Source organism: Suncus etruscus, chromosome 2 (genome assembly GCF_024139225.1).
Source record: "Suncus etruscus isolate mSunEtr1 chromosome 2, mSunEtr1.pri.cur, whole genome shotgun sequence".
Taxonomy (NCBI): domain Eukaryota; kingdom Metazoa; phylum Chordata; class Mammalia; order Eulipotyphla; family Soricidae; genus Suncus; species Suncus etruscus.
Window position 1 is genome coordinate 19,026,893 of NC_064849.1, and position 16,640 is coordinate 19,043,532.

General features: G+C 51.9%; 1 protein-coding gene across 1 annotated transcript; it reads right to left on the reverse strand.

The window, feature by feature from the left end:
* Positions 1-3,836: 3,836 nt before the first annotated feature.
* LOC126002116 (acetylcholine receptor subunit delta-like) lies at positions 3,837-9,321 on the reverse strand. The gene is made up of 7 exons (XM_049769358.1): positions 9,240-9,321; positions 8,920-9,075; positions 6,643-6,754; positions 6,378-6,492; positions 4,761-4,965; positions 4,557-4,666; positions 3,837-4,019 (listed from the first exon to the last, which is right to left on the reverse strand). The coding sequence occupies exons 1-7, from the start codon at positions 9,319-9,321 to the stop codon at positions 3,837-3,839; spliced, it is 963 nt and encodes a 320-aa protein (XP_049625315.1).
* Between the last annotated feature and the right edge of the window lie 7,319 nt (positions 9,322-16,640).

Consider the following 16,640-nt stretch of genomic DNA (forward strand, 5'->3'; position numbering starts at 1 on the left):
GAGAAAATGAGAGAAAAAGAGATATTTTTAATGACATAAAGTGGAAGAGAGTGAGAGGAAGGAAAGAGAGATTTTTTTTTTTTGTGGTTTTTGGGTCACACCCGGCAGTGCTCAGGGGTTATTCCTGGCTCCAGGCTCAGAAATTGCTCCTGGCAGGCACGGGGGACCATATGGGACGCCGGGATTCGAACCGATGACCTCCTGCATGAAAGGCAAACACCTTACCTCCATGCTATCTCTCCGGCCCCAAGAGAGATTTTTTTAAAAATGGTTTTGTTTATAAGTTGTACCAAGTTTTTATATTTGAGGATGAAAATGATGAATCGGAGAGAGAGACTAGTTGAGATTTGGCAGGAACAAAAGGTACCTGTGCCCTGGCTAGCTATTATGAAACTATGCAAAGCATCTTTTTTGTCCTACAGGTAGATAACAAAAAGTGGAAACTCTGACAACCCCACCACATCCTTTGTCAGCAGGAAATAGCCAGATGATATTGTCTTCCTAGTACCTGAAAGACCTGAAAGAGTTTTCATTTCTTGAGGAAAAATAAGTATAGGTTTAGCTTTTTGGGGGAAGGTTTTAGTAGTAGTTTAATATATTGCTATTTATATTGTTCCTAAGCTAATTTTTTTTCTTTTCCCCCCTTGGCCCTATACTTACCCTCTTGTCCCTGGAGCTTTCAGATTTGCACTGCAGGAATAAGTGGAATGCCATTTACAATCACTCTGGCTCGAGAAATTGGTCTTTTTTTTTTTTTTTTTGGCTTTTGTTTTTTGGGCCACACCTGGCTGTTCTTTCAGAAATCGCTCCTGGCAGGCACGGGGGACCATATGGAATCTGGGAATTGAACCTGGGTCTGTCCCGGGTCAGCTGCATGCAAGGTAAACGCCCTACCGCTGTGATATCACTTCGGACCCGAGAAATGATCTGTTTTTGCTTGTTTGTTTGCTTTTGGGTCAGACCCAGCAGTGCTCAGGGGTTACTCCTGGCTCTACACTCAGAAATCGCTCCTGGTAGGCTCGGGGGACCATATGGGATGTTGGGATTCGAACCACCATCCTTCTGTATGCAAGGCAAACGCCCTACTTTTATGCTATCTTTCCGGCCCAGGAATGAATGATTTTTTAACCTGCAGAAGACCATCACCTCCCTGACTGCTCTCCACTGACAGATTATTGCATCAGCTGAGATAATTGTCCAGATCGAATTTTCCTGGAATTTGATCGGCAGTGTAGAACAATACTTGAACAATCCTGTCATTTATTCCTACCCCTATTTTTATTTTTTAATCTAACAAACAGAAAAGGGAAGGAAATTGTCGGAGCCCAGCCATAAATCTGCTACTGTGCTTTTAAGGGTGAGGACATCAGTTATGAGCCGCCCCCTGTAACTGCCAAGGGAGGGCAGTTGGGATGGGATATTTATAGCCAGAGCCTGCCTGCTGGTCTGAGAGTTTGCTGGCCGAGGGGCCAAGGGGCCCAGCTGGCCTACCCTGCCTGCCTGCCAGCCTACTTATCTACCTACTGATACTGCAGTGAATCAAGTCTAGAGAGAGCATGCTACTATCCCTTTAAGAGTTTAGACCTTAGTTATGAGATGTCCCTTGTACATGGGGAGGGGGCAGTTGCATGGGTATATAAGCCTGGGGCTGAATGGGGGTCCTCCCTACTGGATTGCTTCTGCTGGGTAGTTGCTGCTGAATTACTGGAGAAACTGTTTGTTTGATTCCCTGCTCCTGCTGTTTCTCTTACTGTTTCCCTTTTGCTGGTTCTTTCCCGGCTGACTTCTTGTCCTGGTCCCAACCATGTCCCTCTCTCTCATTAAATGTAACAGCGTATGGAGATGTGCATGGGTTGAGAGCACAAAAAACAGGGAGTTGGGGTGGGACAGAGAAGTTCCATTGCCTCCTGACTCCTCTGTTCTGAGAAAAAGGAAACTATGGGTTGAAATCCCATAATTCTTTGGCTTTTCTGTTTTGTTTTGTTTTGTTTTTGCAGCCCTATGCAGCATTCTCTGAATCCTGCCCTTTATCTTTTTATTTTATTTATATATACATGTATTATTGTTGGTTTGAGGGGTCACACTGGCAGTGCTCAGAGGTTACTCTTGGCTCTGCACTCAGAACTCATTCCTGGAGGTGCTCAGAGAACCTTATGGAATGCTGGAGATTAAACCTGAGGCAGTTGCAAGATAAGGGTCCTGCACACTGTTACTATTTCTCTGGCCCCAATTCCTGCCCTTTAAAAAGGACGCACATTCCTACTGCCTGAGAAAGTGTGTGTAGGGTCTCCCTCTAGCTTCCCAGCAGGCTGGCCCCTATGACTTCCTGGGAAGAAGGCAGATGGATTTTCAGCCTCACCCAGGGAGGAAAGAGTTCTTGGGGAGTGTATTTTTTATTTGTTTGTTTTTAGATCACACCCGGCAGCACTTAGGGGTTACTCCTGGCTCTATGCTCAGAAATCGCTCCTGGCAGGCTCGGGGGACCATATGGGATGCCGGTATTCAAACCACCGTCCTTCTGCATGCAAGGCAGATGCCCTACCTCCATGCTATCTCTCTGACCCCATGTGTATTTTTGAGGTGACCTGCTGTGGCCCAGGGTCCCTAAGCCAGAAATGGTTTGGATTTCCATCTCTGAAAGGTTCAGAGCCCCTCAGCAGAGTGTGAGAAGGGAAGAGTCATCATCGCAGGACTGAGACACTACAGAAGCCGCCCTCCCCTCTCCTGGACTGAGGTGCCCATATGGACCATACCCAAGTTGAGAAACTAACTCCTGAAATGTCTGCTTAGCTGACAGGGTAAGTGCAAGATGGTTTTCCTATAGAGGTGGGAAAAAATTAGAAGATGGGAGCTATGTTGTTGGAACTAAGAGGCTCCCTTGGGTTTTCTTTTTCTTTTTTTCGGGGAGGCACAACCAGCAGTGCTCAGGGGTTACTTGCACTCAGGGATCATTTCTGGTAGTGCTCAGGGAATCATATGGGATGTTGGGGATCAAAATTCGGTCAGTTACGTGCAAGACAAGGGACTTACCCACCCCTCCCTCAGAGTCCTCAATTTTGTTTTGTTTACTTCCCCTCCCTTTGGTTCCATCCAAAGAGGAAAAACACCCTCACCTCAGTTCAGCTGAGTGTCTGAGACCCACAAATTGTATAAAGTTCACAAGAGCTTTCTTCTCACCTTGTCCCCCCAGGCCTCAGTGTCAGGACTTAAACTCTGGGCCTCATAGAGTTAAGGTAAGTGCCTCATGCCCAGTTTGAGGCTCATGGGGGGAGGAGGTGCTTACAAACCACATCGTGGACCAGAGGCTCTTGGGAAGCTCTTTTATTTCTGCTGGCAAATGCAGGTCCACATCATGGCTTAAGCAGCATTTAGATGACTCCCATTTTGCAGACGAGAGAATGGAAGCTCAGAGGTGAAGCTGAGCTCACGAGACAAATTCCCCACCAGTCTTCTCTCCAAAAACAGCCCACATTTATTATCACACTCTGGGGACAGGACACTGAGCAGCTCTGAGCTGTCTTGATTCTATCAGAGAACTTTCTCAGAGTTACAGTCTCATCCACTGGGTCCTGTCCACTCTGGTTCACTCCTGTGACAGTTGGGACCCCACAGACAGTCTGTGTGGCATTCCCTGGAACCCCTGAGCCAGCTCCCTATCCCCACAGATCACCCTGCCTTCTCCCCACTTTTCACCCCATACAGCAGGACCAACTAGGCTGAATCTCTGAGCCCAGGGGTTGGTCTGTCAAGGACCCCCTTCTCATAGGCACCCCCCCACGCCTCAAGCCCCATCTGAAGCTTCGGGGAGCATGGTCAGGGGGGCAGGCAGGCCCACCTTAAATGAATCGCCTGTCTTGCTCCTGATAGGAGAAGGGGTCTCCAGGGAAGGGTTGGGGTGGGGGCTGATTGTAGACACCCTGTAGGAAGATCCAGGCGGTGCCCAGCAACATGATGGGCGTGATGATATATAGGCAGAGACGGTCCACAGTGCTGGCCACTTGGTTCCAGCAGTCCTTCTCCTGCGGGAGGTGAGGGAGGAGGAGCTTCGGGCCCCACCCACAAAGGGCCAGGTATGGGGTGTGTCCACTGTATGTCCCCGCCCACAAAAGGCAGATAGAGGCATGTCCACAATAGGCCACACCCCTACAGGTACCCAGCAAAGCCAAACTTTACTCAGTGCTGCACTGCAGGGCTCCTGGATTGATAAATTGCTGCTGGACCAGAAGTCTCTCCTAGGGGGCTCAGAAAGATAGGGAGGTCCCTCCCCTTCCTCTCCAGCCCTCCCAACCCTCAGCATCTATATATGAAACAAAAGAAGGCAGCAGGAGTGGGGAAGGACAGATTATGATTGGCAGCTGGAAGAGAGGAGTAGGGAGAAGTATGCCTGGTCTGCTTCCAGGGGGGAGCTTGAAATTGCACCTGTCCCTCCCTCCATGCATTCCATCAATGTTGTGACCAAAAGGGCATGGTGCTACAGATGGTAGTAGGGTAGCTAGAGTGCCCTTGATCAGTGTGCAACTTCAACATCTGTCCTTGATTGCCCTCTGGCTACTCACCTCATTGTAATTGTTCTGGTCTTTCATGTGGTTGATAATGAAGTTGGCCCCTTCCACAGCTGGCTTCAGCTCGTTGAAAAGGTCCTGTTCGGAACCTGCTGGGGGCTTGCCTGTGGGTGTTGGGCCAGAGGAGGGTATGAAGTCTCTTCCCTCCCTTGCAGCCCCTTCATAGGCAGGCTCCATTACCAGCCTCCAGGAACTTACATGCAGTTGTGAGTCGCCGGGCCAGTCCATGCCGCTCTGATTGCTTCTCAAACATGAGGTCGCTTCGGGATTTGAGCGAGAAGTACTCCTCGGCTTTGGAGATGTAGCCCAGGGAGCTGGTCCTCCGGATGAGGGCCCCAGGGCCTGGCTCAGATTCTGCTGGTCGGGACATGTGTAAGAGCCTGGGCAGGGTCTCCAGGAAGAGCTGAGGAGGGTTCCAAGGACACAAGAAATTCACTTTACAAATACAAGAAAAATTATACTACCCTGAACATCTGGGGTACCATTTCTGACTGCCATGTCAAGACCACCCACCCTGATCTTTCAGTTAGTTCCAGAACTCACTTCTAAACTCGCCTTGTTTCCCAAAGCACAGAGCAGAACTCCTTTGCAGAAAATAAATAGTATTGGGAAAAGCAACAAAGTCAGAAAAATTCATTCTGAGCTGAGTTCTCTTCTTCAAATGCTTCACCATGAGAAAGTTGTTCAACTACCTTCATTCATTGGTCCAGATTGGCCAGGTGAGTGCAGCCAGAATGAGTGCTCAGATTGAGAGGCAGGTAAGCTGCCAACACAGTCAGCACCCTTCATTTTGGGGTGCACACTTGGTTGTTGCTCAGGGCTTACATCTGGTTCTGCACCCACGAATACTCCTGGCTAGTCTCAGGGGACCACAGGGGGTACTGAGGATAGAACCAGCGTATACCATATACAACACAAACTCCTTATCTACTATACTATCTCTTTAGCCCTCTGGCACCCCTTTTCAGTGGGAGATGTAACAAGCAGATTGTAGACTGAACATAAGACAAACTATTAAATGCTTTCATTGGGGCCAGAGATTTGGCACAGTGGTAGGGCATTTGCCTTGCAAGGGTCCTATTTGGGACAGACCCCGGTTCAATCCCCAGCATCCCATATGGTCCCCCAATCCAGGAGTGATTTATGAGTGTAGAGCGAGGATTAATCCCTGAGCATAGCAAGTGTGGCCCCCCAAAAACCCAATAAAACAAATAAACAAACAAATAAGTGCTTTCATTACGCAAACTGCACCCAGGGAAGGGAACAAGGCAGTGTGGGTCAGCGGGACCCGGGACCTATGCCCAATTCCTTGGGGGAAAAAGATGTCTAGACATGGAACATGAACCCCCAAAGAACCCCTTCTATCAGTTCCTACCCAGTTCCAGTGGAAACCGCCATTCTGATTTCTTTTTTTGTTTCTTTTCTTTTCTTTTCATTTTTGTTTGTTTTTGGGCAACACCGGGTGACTCTCAGGGGTTACTCTGGCTATGCACTCAGAAATCACTCCTGGTTTATGGGACCATATGGGACGTCCGGGATTGAACCGCGGTCCATCCTAGGCTAGTGCATGCAAGGCAGATGCCGTACACCTTGCGCCACTGCAAGAATGGTCCCCACCATTTTGATTTCTAATGCTAAGACAGAAGTTGCCTGTCTTTAATTTTGGTGGGAAAGGCACTACTGTGCTGTGTCTCTGGGCTCTGCCTTTTCCTGTAGCATAAATTCTAGGAGCTGGAGAACCACTGGCCAGGACCCCCTGCACCCCTTTGCCCCTTCTCTGCTGGCAGGGGACTGGCAGCTTTTGAGCATCCTCACCTTCTTGACATCCTCGGTCAGCACATGGGTGCTAGGTGTGCGGAAGTGGATATTGAGCACAACCACGCAGATCAACACAACCATGGTCACCAGCACCATGCCGAAGAGGAGGAACCTGTGGACACACTCATTCTAGAGAGGTAGGCGCAGTGACACGGAAAGATGGGGTATCACAAGAAGCCTGACATCATGTACAGGGGGCATGGTCAGAGTGTTAGACAGGGTGTGATTGGTGGGGAGGGAGGTGGGGCGGAGCTTGACTCACTTGCCAATGAGGGGGATGGCTATGGATGTTGGGGGAAGCCGCTTGGAGATAAGTAGCAGGAAGACGGACTGAGCCAAGAGCACCGAGATGCCTACGGATGTCTTCTCACCACCTGGCAGAACAGGACTTAGCTGCCACCCTGGGGTTCAGTGGGTCTCCTGTGGCCCCAGTGGTGCTCCTGCCTAGGATCCTGGCTTCCAACGCTGCCTCTGCCGCTTAGTGGCTGGATGATCTTGGACAAGTCTCCTGACCATTCTGATTCTGGGTATTTTTTTTCCCCTCAAACATTAAAATGCTGGGAAGGTTCCCAACCCCCATGGTTCTGGGCAGGACCTATCATTAAGACTCCATCCTGGGGCCAGAGAGATAGAATGGAGGTGAGGCATTTGCCTTGCATGCAGAAGGATGGTGGTTCGAATCCCGGTATCCCATATGGTCCCCTGAGCCTTCCAGGGGCGATTTCTGAGCATAGAGCCAGGAGGAACACCTGAGCGCTGCCAGGAGTGACCCCCCCCCAAAAAAAAAGACTCCATCCTCCTGAATCAGCCTCCTGAATCACAGATCAGCCTGGGAAGGCCCCCTCCCTGCAGGGGGTGCCAGGGGATTCTAGTGGCACTGGGGTAATACCCAACTCCCAGCTCTGTCCTCAAGGATCCTAGCCTGGCACTAGTCTCCTCTTCCCATCTGAGCCCCCAGACTTCCCTGGGGGGCCACTATGCCCATGGTATCTCTTTATTATCTGCCAAGCACTTATATCCTATTTTATTCCAGGATGACCCCCAAGCCCCAGGCTGGACTTCTGTGGCCCAAAGCCGGCTTACTGTCAGCAGGCAAATAGAAGACCAGGGCGACCATGAAGGAGATGAGCACACAGGGCACCAGGATGTTGATGACATAGAAGAGGGGCTTTCGTCGAATGATGAGGTAGAAGGTGACATCCTGCTGGCCGGGGGTGTCCAGTGGGACGCTGGGGTCTAGGTTCACCCTGGCTGGTCGATGCACTATCTCCCACTCCCCATTCTCTGAGAACAACATGGGGACATGTTGGATCAGGCTGTGCAAGGGGGTTGGGAACAGGGGCAGGGGGCAGAAAGTGAGGCTGGCACAATGATGGGGCCCCTTCTGGAGGAAAGGGCATGTAGTAGAGATTCAGGCTGCTTTTTTTGGTCGATTTGTTTGCTTGTTTTTTGTTTTTGCTTGAGGGCCACACCTGGCAGTGTTCAGGGCTTACTTGGGAGACCATATAGGTGCCAGGATCAAACCTGCGGCAACTATGTGCAAGGCAAATGCCCTAGCATTGTACTATCTCTCTGGCCCCAGTTTAGGCTGTTTAAAGGTGTCTTTACCACAGAGCAGGGGTATGTGTGTTGAACTACAAGTTTTCATCTACCTCTGCTCCCTCAAACTGGGGTGTGTGTGTGTGTGTTTGCTCTCCTTGGGAAAAGCCAAAGCTGATTTAGATCAGGATCCTGAGGTATGAGCCCATAAGAGAAAAGATCACCCTATCTAGTATGGGTCTCCTCTACGGAACTGGGGCCCATGAAGATCTCAGCTCAGGGCCGGTCAGGTAAGGCAGGGGTCAGGCCCCATGCCTTGCATGCCAAAGTTTGATCTCAGGCACTTAAGGACAGAGGTGGTGGCCCTATCTCTTTGCTGAGTTTCACCTGTGGCAGCACTTGGAAGGCCCCCAAATTATGGGCCAACAGATAGGGAGTGGGGGTACTAGGAGGCAGAGCCTCCATCAGATAGTCAGAAGTCCCAACCTGGCCTCTGGGCTCTTGGGGGACACAAAGGCTCACCAACACCCCTCTCCATCATCACACCCCCATACCCCTGCCTGGTTGGGTCTCTGGAGCCCTCCCCAACCCTTCTAGCCTGCAGATCCTTTTCTTCCTTCACACCTGGGTTCTAGGGATCCTCCACTGATGGTCCATGTGACTGCATATCTGTGCCACTGCCTGCATCTCTGTGTCCCTATCCCTGGTGGAGAGGTAACTGTGTGCCTATCGGGATACATGTCGGGGTCCTGCCACCCACCAGCCATGCCCCAGCACCTGTGAAGCCCTCGGGATCGATGATGATCCACTCCACAGGGTAGGAGCGATTATTTTCCTCCTCTTGTTTCAGGCTCAGAGTGATCTCCTTGGCTGTGTACTTGAGGGAACTGGGGAGAGATATGAAGGCTCCGTTGCTAGTCTGGGTAGAACAGAGGCCACCCCTCCCACCCCCCAGCAGGGCTTCCTGCAGGATGCTCTGGGTAAGGGGTGGTCAGCATACGTGAATTTAAGGGAGCAGTTCTGCCAGTCAAACGGGAAGTAGGTGACGGAGATGGGGCATGAGGAGCGAAAGATGGCGGGCGGCAGCCAGTAGACATAGCCCGAGGAGTAGAGAAGCACGTTGCAAGAGTAGGAGATCTGGAAGGATCCGTCGTTGCTGGTGGACAGACAGTCAAGCACCTTGGTGAGTGGAGGCTGCTTGCCAGGGTACAGGAACCGGGAAGGAGAGAAGTGGGCAGCAGGCTCTGGGGGATGCCCGGGACATTCTGGGAAGGGAGGCAGAGGGATGAAGGGTGAAGTGGGGCAGAGAGTGGACTCAACTTGTTCTCCAGCACAATATCTGGGAGCCACAGTAAGTCGGGGGGCAGACGCAGGATGCTGATGTTGCCAAATTCCTCCTCATTCCACTGTAACCGACTATCTGTCCAGCCCTGGAAGCCCCAGAACATGGCAGCTGAGAACTCTGCTCCTGTCCTGGCCCGTCCCCCACTTTCCCAAGGGAAGAGCAGTCAGGGGCTATGAAGAAGTGGGGGCCAGAAAGCAAACAACAAGTGATGACTCAGTGTGTATGCGCAGTGGTGCAGGTTGCATACTGCAACTAAGGGATCATGGAGCCATCATGGGCAGAGAAGACTATCTGTACTATGAACTCTTAATTGGGATGCCAGTGATTGAGCTGGGGTCAACTGTATAGATGGCAAATGCCTTCATCCTTGAATTATCTCTCTGGTCCCTTGTATTATAAACTCTTTTTAGGTGCTAGAAAGTCTTCTAAGAAAGTCAGAACACATGGCTGGAGAGAGAGCATAAAGGTAGGGTGTTTGCCTTGCATGCAGAAGGATGGTGGTTCGAATCCCGGCATCACATATGGTCCCACTAGTCTGCCAGGAGCGATTTCTGAGCGTAGCGCCCAGGAGTAACCCCTGAGCACTGCCGGGTGTGACCCAAAATCCAAAATAATAATAATAATAATAATAATAAAATAGGAAGTCAGAACTTGGGGCACACTTTCCATCAGAGGATCCTCATCCACCCCAAAGGCTCTAGCTCAATGGCACTATGCAGGTGGCAGGAAGGACTAATGGGCTTGAGGGTTCTCTGCTGACACTCCCTCCCAGGTAGGCAAGAGTCCCAAACTGTGGCCAGCAGAGGTCCAGCAGGGCAGGCTGCTCTTACATGTTCAATCCACACGTTAGTGGTCAGGGTCTCCTCCACTTCTTTCTGCATAGAGGGGGAACATGGGAAGTGGTGCCAAAGGTGATGTGAGCTTTGCCAAAGGGAGCCTCTGATTTCATCCCAGCACCCCTAGGCTGCTAGGCATGGCTCCCAAACCAAACTAAATCAGACCAAGCCAAACCAAACCAGACCAAACCAAACCAAGCCAAAGCAGGACTGCTGTTCCATAGTCTCCCCCTTCATTCACTATGCAGTCCCTCTTCCTGGACACCACCCAGGGGCACTAAAGAGGTGACCCATCCCAGCAGCCAATGCAGGAGGTAGGCTAACAGATACAGGTAGCTCTGAAGGGTGTCCTGTTTGGGACCCAGGGCCTGATTACCCAGGGAGAAAAGTTCCTGCAGGCAGCTGGGGCCCCAGCTCACCAGGGAGATGAGGTTAGAGAGAGTGAGGGCCAGCGAGATCTCCACCGTGTCCTCCTTGCGCTCAGCAGGCCGGACTTCCTTGTCATAGGCCTTCTCCTCAAACAGATGCTTGATCAGTCGCTCCTCCGCATTCTCAGCCCAGCTGCCTGCGGGGTGTGGGCCAGGGGATGGGGTGCTGGACTGGGACCCCGCACAAGGAGTTTGCCAGGAATAGGGGAGCTTGTTTGAACAGCAGATTCAGCACCAGGAAGTAGTAGGGTTCCCTGAGAAGTGGTCAGAAGTAGGGAGGCAGGGACAGGAGGGTCCTGGCTATGAGGGACCCCTGGGGACCAGGCAATGTCTCCTTACCACACACCACCAGGACGGTCAGCAGGCCCAGCCTGGACATAGGCGACTCCATCCTGGACTGGACAGTGAGTCTATTCCACCCACACAGACTACAGGGCTGGGGAATGTGAGGGGGATGGGGAAGGGAACAGGTGCAGGGGGGCAGAGAAAGAGCCTGCCGGAAATGCAATCTGATACCCTCAGGCCTGCAGGACAGAGAAGAAGGGGGCCAGGGCAGAGGATTGACCAGGCAGGAGCCCAAGGACAAGAGGCTGAGACTGCAGGAGGGGGCCCCCATAGCCAGTAGCTATTGTGGGGCAGTGCTGGCCAGTGCTGGGCAGAGAGGAAGTGGAAGGAAATCTTAGATGGGGCCTATCCCTGTGTGTCTGTGACCTCTGTCCTACAGTCCTGCTCCCTCCTTTCACCCAAGAAAATCCGAGCCAGCATCTTCTAGATTATAAATAACATTTATTCAAACATTATTTTTTGGTTTTGCATTGTTGGGTTATTCTTTCTTGTTTGTTTGTTCTTTTGTTTTTGGGTGCTCAGAGGTTACTCCTGACTCTGCACTGAGGAATTACTTCTGGCAGTGTTGGGGGACCATATGGGATGCCAGGGATTGAAACCCGGTTGGCCATTTGCAAGGCATGTGTTCTACCCACTGTACTATCACTCCAGCCCTTATTAAAAGTTTTTCTGCCGGCACATATGGGGAGATTCAAGGCATTCAATCCCCATCCCACACCCACCCAGCTGTCACCCCTCAGCCCCTCACACTCATCACTACCCTCCCTCCTACAGGGGCTGAGTGTGGGCAGTCGTCACTACTGGGAAGGCCCAGGGAGGCTTCTAGCCAGCGGGGTGGGCTCCAGGCCCACCAGATGCCCCAAGACCACATGCTGGGCCCCAAGTGTGTGTGTACCCTGCCGGGAAAAGCCTGAATCGACAAAGGGAGGAAGGGGGTATTAGGCCCCCACATCCACACTCTTGGTTCTTTTTTTCATGTCTCCCCAGTAACCCTCCCAGACCCTTTCCTTTCTTAGCACACTTCCAGCAGCCTTGAATATTCTCTTCAAACCCCATTCTGCCTACCATGGACCCCCACTCTCAGAACAAACAGAAAGAGTATGGGATTCCCCCACATACCTCTTAGAAGTCCATGACAAGAATCTGGGGGCACTTGAAGCGCCCAGGCATACGTGTCCTGAAGGACCACATGACCAACTTGAGTCCCTTCTCTGGCAGCCTTTGGGAAGATGAAGCCTGGGACCTAGCACGGGACCCCGAGGGTCTCCTAGTTTCTTAAAAGCTCCTGAGGAAAAAAAAAAAAGCTCCTGAGGAGGCACAGTTGGGCAGCAAAGACTAAGAGAAATGACCCAGAGCTCTGCTGAGGTCCAAACCTATCTGCACCAACACGCGTCTCATATATGCAGATGTGGGCTGGTCTGTGGGGGAGAGGTTGGGGGTCCTACCCTCCAAAAGGCTTCCTGCAAGGTACAGATGCCACCATCTCCTGCCCTCCTGGCAGGGGGTGTGTCCTTGCTGTGCTCCTCCCACCTTCCTCCATAGATCCTGGGGAGACATGCGGGAGGGGGGGCTCGGGAAGGAGGAACAGGTTGCAGGGCTACCTGGGTGTGGCCCTCACTCTGGGGTCCATCCCAGTGCGCCAGGCAAATGCACACACACATAAACACACACATAAACACACACATAAATATCACACACACACACACACACACACACACACACACACACACACACACACCCCTGTCCTTGCACCTTGCATGGTGCAAGGAAGGTGCAGGGCAGCTACAAGAATCTTCCAGCGACTCCCAGGTCAGGAACTCCCTGCAACTGTGGGGTGGAGGAAAGCGAAGGCCAAGAGGCCTGCTCACCCCAGCTCGGGGCTGTGGCTCCCCAAAACGGAGGAGACACCCCTGCAATCCTTCCCACGAGACACCTGCAGGAGACACTGTGGAAGGGAACAAAAAAGGCGCTCACCCCTCATCATCTGCTCTTGTAATTCTTGAACATGGCTACTCCAGGGTAGACTCTGGGCTTTCCTGTCTCTTTGTACCTTGACTCAGTACAGGACCTCTCTGGTGGGGGGCAGGTTGGAGCGGGGAAAGGGGGTCTCCTGAATCATAGTGCATGAAGGAACCCAGAGGAGCTGACTGCTCACTGCTAGATCCATGCAGCAGGGGGAAGTTCAGAGTACTGACAAGAATGCCTAACTCAGGAGCAGAGGGGAGGCCCCTTGCCCTCTGCAGCCCAGGACCTGGTGCAGCACCCTCGTATCAGTCAGACATGTTCCTGCCAGGAGTTGATGCTCCCTCCAGGTAGCCCATACAGAGCATATCTGAGGGCGGGTGCCCATGGCCTCCCTTGCTGTCTCCAGAGAAGTATTGTAGGGGTTCACTGCCAAGGGCCTGGTGGCCCCTCTCATCCCTTGAGAATCAGCCCCTTGATTCCTTCTCTGCAGGACACTCAACATTTGGGTGCAGCTACACTTGGTATTTCTGCTGCCAGCTCCCAATGCAGCCCCCATGCACAAGGGCTCTCACCCAGACCTCATCATCTGTACCTCACCTCCAGGAACCTCCAAAAGGAACCCCCCTCCAGCCTGCAATGGTGCAGATGGGGCCAGTGGGGTACTCTTGAGGGTCCTGGGACAGACACACGGCACACACTGTCTCCAGAAACTCACTTAAAATCAGGCCAAAGTGGAAGGTGGGGGGATCAACCTGGGGGTTAACCCACAGAGGTGGGGTGCTCTATCCCTAGGGGGCTGGGATCTTCCTCGAAGTGGGGCAAGATGGGTTTCTGTTTCACCTCCTGGCCTGGCTTTCCTGTGTCCCTCCCTCACCAGCATCACAGAAGCTCATTGGGGTGCTGGGGTGGGGTGAATGGCAAGTGATGACCGAGACAGGGGATGGCATACTTGAGGTGCCTTAGCAGTTGTCCCCTGCTTGGATTGTTTCTTCAACCAGAGCAAGGGAGAGTCGGAGGGGAAGAAGCCCGGACCACCGACCGGGTGGGGAGCAATTGTGCCCCGGGAGGGCAGCCGCCACTAGGAGGCAGCAAAGACCGGCTGTCGCGCTTATAGCCTGTCACAGACCTGGAGCAATATATCCCGAGAAGCAGTGAGTGGCCATAGCATCCAGGATGCTGCTTCCTGAACCCCTCTGCTCCCCACAGAGCAGTCTCACCTGCAAGGGCTAGTATTTAAAGGCAGCACGCTTCCCCTGACTATGAGCCCCTGGACCTGCTCAACCTCACCTGGGTCCTGGAGGTCTTTGGGGCTCTGTTGAGAATCCTTTGCTGGCACATTCTCTGCTCTTACAAGCTTCATGCTAGTTTCCCATTGTCCACTGTGCTGTGACCGGGTTGCCTGCAGGTCCTTGATGCCCAGAGGGGCAGGCAGGAGATCAAAGGCCCATTGTTCCCCTGCACCCCAGAATTAATGATAACCTTTATCTGGTGACAAGAAGGGACCAGTCACAGCAGCTGTCCTGGGATTGACTTCACACCTGTGGCAGAGTTTGGAAGGCGCCCTGCACCCTGCAGAATGCCCCCCCCCCCAGCAGATCCAGCTCCTGCTGCGATTTTCCCAGGAAACCTTGGCCCATGTTTTTTTTTTCGGGGAGGCCTTTGGTTCTAATACCCATCTTCTGCACCAGAGCATCTCCTGACATCTCCCCTTCTTCTACAGACAGGAACCCCTCTGTAAAGACAGGGGCGGTTGGTGCATGCTTGCAGGTGGAAGATGCAGGTTCAGTCCCCGGCACCAAGTGGTCCTTTGAGAACTATTGGGAATCGACTTTTGATTCCTGTACCCAGAGTTGCCCCAGCACTGTGGTGCTCCTCTTACGCCCTCTGTAAGAACAAAACAAAACAAAACAAACAAAAAAATATAACCCTAAGGCCTGGAAGACTAAATAGTTCAGGTAATTTGGTGGTGGTTGTTTTTGGAGCACCTAATTTACCACCGCTTCTGTGCTCAGGATTTCTATCTGTGCTCAGGGCTGGCTGTGTTCAAAGACATTGTCCTACTCACTGTACTTGGAGGGTTTTTGTTTGTTTGTTTGTTTTGTTTTGGGGCCACTCCCAGTGGCTCTAAGGGGTTATTCCTGGCTCTATGTTTAGAAATTTCTCCTGTGGGCTGGAGAGATAACATGGAGGTAAGGTGTTTGCCTTGCATGTAGAAGGTTGGTGGTTCGAATCCCGGCATCCCATATGGTCCCCTGAGCCTGCCAGGAGTGATTTCTGAGCATAGACCCAGGAGTAATCCCTGAGCACTGCTGAGTGTGACCCAAAAAACAAAACAAACAAACAAAAAATTGCTCCTGGCAGATGTGGAGGACCATATAGGATGCCAGGAATCAAACCCGGGTCTGTCCCCAGGTCAGCCTCATGCAAGTCAAACACCCTACCGCTGTGCTATCTATCACTCTGGCCCCTGTTGTTGTCCTTTGGCTTTTTGTTTTGCTTTTTCTGGGTGGGGGGAAGTATGCCCAGTTGTGCTTAAGGCCTACTCCTGGCTCTGCACTCAGGAATCACACCTCAGAACTGTGCATCTCACTCTAGTGAAGTTCTGAAGTTCCATAGTAAAGAAACTTGGTGAGCACCTCAGCTAACCATTCAGGGCACCAAACCCCATCGTCACAGCAACATCAACAGTGCAGGAATAAGGCAGTTAAGTCAGAGTCCAGGCATGTAGGGGAGGCCTTGGGCAGAAATGGTTCCATTGGGTTGGGTGAACTCTGTAAATTGCAGCTGGATCGAGCCACTCTTCAGCCTCACTTATTCCACCAATTGGCAGAATCCCACAGCACCTGTGGCCCCAGAAATACTCTCCCCTTCTTCCCAGGTGGCCCTTGAATTTGGTTCTTTTTTCCCACTACTCCATCTCTAGTGGAGTAGTACTTCGCATGGCTCTGGGAACCTATTGCTGGCACCTCATCCCAACTCAACTTGGGGCCAACCTTGTGCTGCTGGGAGTCTGTCCCCCTAAAGCTAGCATCTTATTTGTGCCAGTCTCTCCTCCCTGACAGCCAGTGTGTGAGCCTGCTGAGTATCCAGTGTGTGCCTACAACTGTGCTTGCTGAATTCCTGCCACTGTGCCTACTGTGACTACTGAGTGCCACTGAGTGCCTGTGCCTCTTCCACTCCTCACTCACCCCTTCACTTCCTGCAGGGCACTGGGGTTTATGAGTCCATGAAACTCTGAGCATGAGGGTTGGGAGCGAAGTTGAGGGATCTGGTGATCGATTCTTTCCTCCCCACTGAGCAGATATCTGTCAACTTAGGCTTCTGTCAGGACAGGGCAATTCTCCCTCCATTCATCATCACTGGCTCTTTGGCAGTGAGGCTGTGTGCTCAAAGGGGCTTGGATTTGAAGCACAAACAGAGGTTTAGAAAGTGCCCAAAAGAAAAGCATCTGTGTTTCCAAGAGGGAGGTTAAGGACCAGGAAACACTGTGTATATGCCAGTGTGTGTGTGTGTGTGTGTGTTTGCATGTAAACAACAGCATCAACCTCTCTCCAGCTTTGTTTTAGCCACTTCCCCCAGGAAGTGAAGTCCCCAGAGTCTGTACTTCATCCCTTTCAGCTACTCACACTCAGTTGCTGGGATCCTGCCTGAGTAAGCTGGGTCAGGCCAGAATCTTCCTGCCCTGCCCTGCCTCCTATTTCACCATAGTAAGACCAGAGCTACTGGTCCCTTATCCCCCAGCACAGTCCCATCCTTCAAGCTGTGTGGGGTGGAATGCCATGTTTGTCTTTTTGTGACTCTG